General features: G+C 53.7%; 1 protein-coding gene and 1 long non-coding RNA gene across 2 annotated transcripts in view; one reads left to right on the top strand and one right to left on the bottom strand.

Annotated features, from left to right (window-relative positions):
* Window positions 1-651, top strand: part of SLC52A3 (solute carrier family 52 (riboflavin transporter), member 3) — a 6,957-nt gene extending 6,306 nt beyond the window's left edge. Inside the window, exon 4 of the mRNA XM_006756734.2 lies at window positions 291-651. Within this exon, the coding sequence (XP_006756797.1) occupies window positions 291-503 (213 nt within the window). The 3' untranslated portion in view covers window positions 504-651. The remainder of the gene's footprint in view (window positions 1-290) is intronic.
* The window catches only part of LOC107181993, an 18,297-nt gene extending 16,533 nt beyond the window's left edge, over window positions 1-1,764 (bottom strand). Inside the window, exon 1 of the long non-coding RNA XR_001512711.1 lies at window positions 1,755-1,764. This is a non-coding gene — a long non-coding RNA (uncharacterized LOC107181993). The remainder of the gene's footprint in view (window positions 1-1,754) is intronic.
* Between the last annotated feature and the right edge of the window lie 1,749 nt (window positions 1,765-3,513).

The following is a 3,513-nucleotide window of genomic DNA, read 5'->3' on the forward strand; positions in this document are numbered from 1 at the left end:
CATTTGGGAAAGGAGACTTGGGAAGCCAAGGTGGGCGGTCCAAGGTAATGGCTCAGCCTCTCCTAGGAAAGCCACACTCTTCCCACCCTGTCTTTGTCGGCAGTGGCTTTCTCCCACAGGCCCTTGACTTGAGCGTGAGGGAGGGAAAACCACTGGGCTCCCCTTTGCCCTTGGGGAGGGGTCAAATCATGGGGTTCCCTTAGCCCTATTAGGTCATCCTACACCTTTGGCCGCTAGGGGTCGCCCCAAAGCCCCCTGCACTCTGCAGCTCTCCCACCCTGTCCCTGCAGGTGGCCTCGTGGGTGCTTTTCATTGGCTGCCTGAGCTATGTCAAGGTGATGCTGGGCGTGATCCTGCGCGACCGTAGCCGCAGCGCCCTCTTGTGGTGTGGGGCGGCGGTGCAGCTGGGCTCGCTGCTAGGAGCTCTGCTCATGTTCCCGCTGGTCAACGTGTGGCGCTTCTTCTCCTCCGCGGACTTCTGCAGCCTGCAGTGCTCCGCCTAGGGCCTAGGCCCACGGAAAACTGGGGCCCAGGGAGCCAAGGCAAGGGCCCAAGGTCACTGGGAAAGTGTTGGGGGGGGAGGGGTCTCTGAGGCAGAGCCTGAGGACTTGAACCATCAACACAACCCCCCCTCCTTAAGGTGGCTGATTCCACAGGCCTCCCAGGGAGCCTGGAAATGCAGAGTGCAGCCCTCCCCAGCTCTGAGTCACTCTCTCGGGGCCTCCTTCCCTCACGCTTGGGAGGGAGCTGACTTGGGGCACCCAGCTGGAGGCGGGCTCTGACCAGCTGTGCGACCTTGGGGAGTCACCTGCTTTTTGTGTGCCTATGTTTCCTCATCCATAAAACAGGGATTGTAATACATAGCACCTACCTCATACAGCTGACAGAGGGCTGAAAGGGAGACACCCGTGTGTGGCAAAACCGCCTGGGCCACTTCCTGATCTGACGCCCAACAGTAATGCGAAGAGTGACCACAGTGGCCAGGGCTTGAGAGATGACCCCTGCCCCATGTCCCTGCCCCACTGTCCTCAGAGGAGCTTCTGGAAGACACGGCTAATGGGGAAATCTCGGGGAAGGGGTCCCTGATTCCCAGTATGGAGGGACACTGTACCCCACTCACCCCTTCCCATCATCCCTCCTGACCCATGACTTCCTGAGAGGCAGAGAGAGGTGATGGGGGAGGGGCGGCACCAAGTGCCCACCCCCAGCTCAGCAAGGCTGACCCCTGGACCCCGAGGACCCCGGGAAGCAGGTCTGCCGCCTGGAGGGAGGAGGAGGATGGGGGGGCGCGTGCTAGTTACCTGTTGTTTTACCTGATTGTTGTTGTTTTTTTATTTTACTTTTTGTGTGTTTTTTAAAATAAAGGCATTCCCTGCTTTTACACTAAGGTCAGCCTTCCAAGAAAAAGTCCACCATGAACCCTGAAAATGTATCAATATAATTCGCGTTCAGTTGACTTCAAGGTCAAGACTGAGCTCAGAAACGAACAGAATCAAATGCTTAGAGAATGTCTGCATCTGGGATTTCTTTCCTTCGTGGTTTCTTTCGTCGGCTTGCCACCACCCCTTCCTTTTATTTTTCATAGATAGTATAGTCACATGTTTCGAAAATCAGAAAATATAAAACGGTGCTCAGCAAAAAAAATCCCATCCCTCTTCCCTCCCCCATCCGCCCAGTTCCCCTTACCACACACGAGCACTTCTTCTTCGTCCCTCCTTTACTCTTCCAGAACTCATGCCAATGTAAGGAAATACAGAGTCTTTACAGAAAAAAATACGAACTACTTTGAAGCTTGCACTTTGACTCAGCAGTGACAACGAAGAGAGCATTTTATTTTAACACGTTAAACGCCATGCCTGTCACCCATGACGGACACCATACTTTCCGTCCGGACCCGGTTGGCCACGGGTGCCGCCAGCGGATCGGTGAAATCGGATACCACGGGCTCAACGGAACGGAAGGCAAAACAGGCGTGGCGCTTAACGTGTTAAAGGCCCCCACTGACCCAGAAAGCCTCTCCACAAAAGTAGAAGAGAAAGAAAACAGTTTCATTACTGATTAGGCATTAAACCGATTGTGGTGCACATCACAGGCAGTCCCCCCAGGACATGCAAAGGCGGGGAGGAACCCTGTCTTTTCTATACAAGCAAATACAACTGATTACACCTGTGGGAGGGCCACGCAGCACCAGTTGTCACAGTTCATCCTGAATTCACCTGTTTGGGGTGGCTCTGTGTTAGCTGTCCTTATCCACAGCGGGGAAAAGAAACTTGTATCTTTATGGGGGAGGTTGTTTTGCACTGGAAGACTAGCACTGCAGGTTAGAGGGTGCTGGGTTTTCTACAGTAAATGCTCTAGAAAAGGGAGCAGGGATGTCTCCCTCCTTAGCACGGAGAAGTTCTCCCATTCGTGTTAGCACAGCCTCCACCAGGGCATGCAGGTGGTTTCAGGGCATTCCCTCCCAGAAAGAAGGCTGGAGTCGATAATGAGCAAGAAGTTCTCTGCTGATGCTCCAAGATTAATGACACACACAGAGAGCAGACGCAGAAGAGCGTGCACAGTACAGAGCTGGTCACACTGGTATCTGCTGCCAAGGACGAGGTAAGAAGGCGAGCGACAGGATATGGAAAACGCTCCTTCGTTTCACGCCCCTCTCTGTGGTTTTGCTTTCTCTCGCCATCCGTGGGAGTCTTGATGGGATTACAACCTTTCAGTTAGCCAGGTCTCCTCCTCTGCACAGTGGGGATGATAAAAGCACCTCCCTCCAATTTTGTAGGCCTTTTTGTTTTGCAGTGAGCATCTTCTAATGCTTCAGACATAGGGCCTGCGCCTCTGTGTGTGTGTCCCCGGCCCTGCAAATGGGGTCATGTGCTAGCAGTGGTCCAGGTGGGGAATGACCCAGCCAGAGCCCCCCGAAAAATGGACGCAGAGTCAGGGCACAGACCCTCGCTCTGAAGCCAGGGTTCTTTCTAATGAACTGATGGCATAGGACCAAGGTATCACACTGCACATTTATCCTGGAGGAAGTGGCCCAGGAACTTGGAAATGGAAAATGAGGCCAGGACCTTAAGGAGAGGCCCACAGAGTCATCGGAAAGAGAATCCATAGGGATTACACCACATGCTTCCTCGGGGTTGGTCAGCACGGGAATGCCCCCCAAAAAGGGAGCATCTACCCTTCATCCTCACTGATGTCCACCACAGTGACCGTCAACCTGATAGCCCTAAAGGGCCTTCCCACTGCCGTCCTTCCTGGTTGGCCAGATGCCAGGTCGGGGGGTGGGGGACGTTCCTGTGGTCATCTGCTGAGGAAGGGCCTCCCCAAGCCCTGGGTTCTTCCTGAGACTTTACTGAATTGATCTCACAGGAGCCCTAAACGTACTTTCTATTATTACAAGCACTATTTTGCAAATGAAGAAACTGAGGCACAGAGAGGTTAAGTGTCTTGGCTGAGGTCACACAGCCAGTGAGTGGCAGAGCCAGGCCTAGGCTCCCTATTACTTGATATTTCTGT

This window comes from Myotis davidii, unplaced genomic scaffold, assembly GCF_000327345.1.
Source record: "Myotis davidii unplaced genomic scaffold, ASM32734v1 scaffold354, whole genome shotgun sequence".
NCBI lineage: Eukaryota > Metazoa > Chordata > Mammalia > Chiroptera > Vespertilionidae > Myotis > Myotis davidii.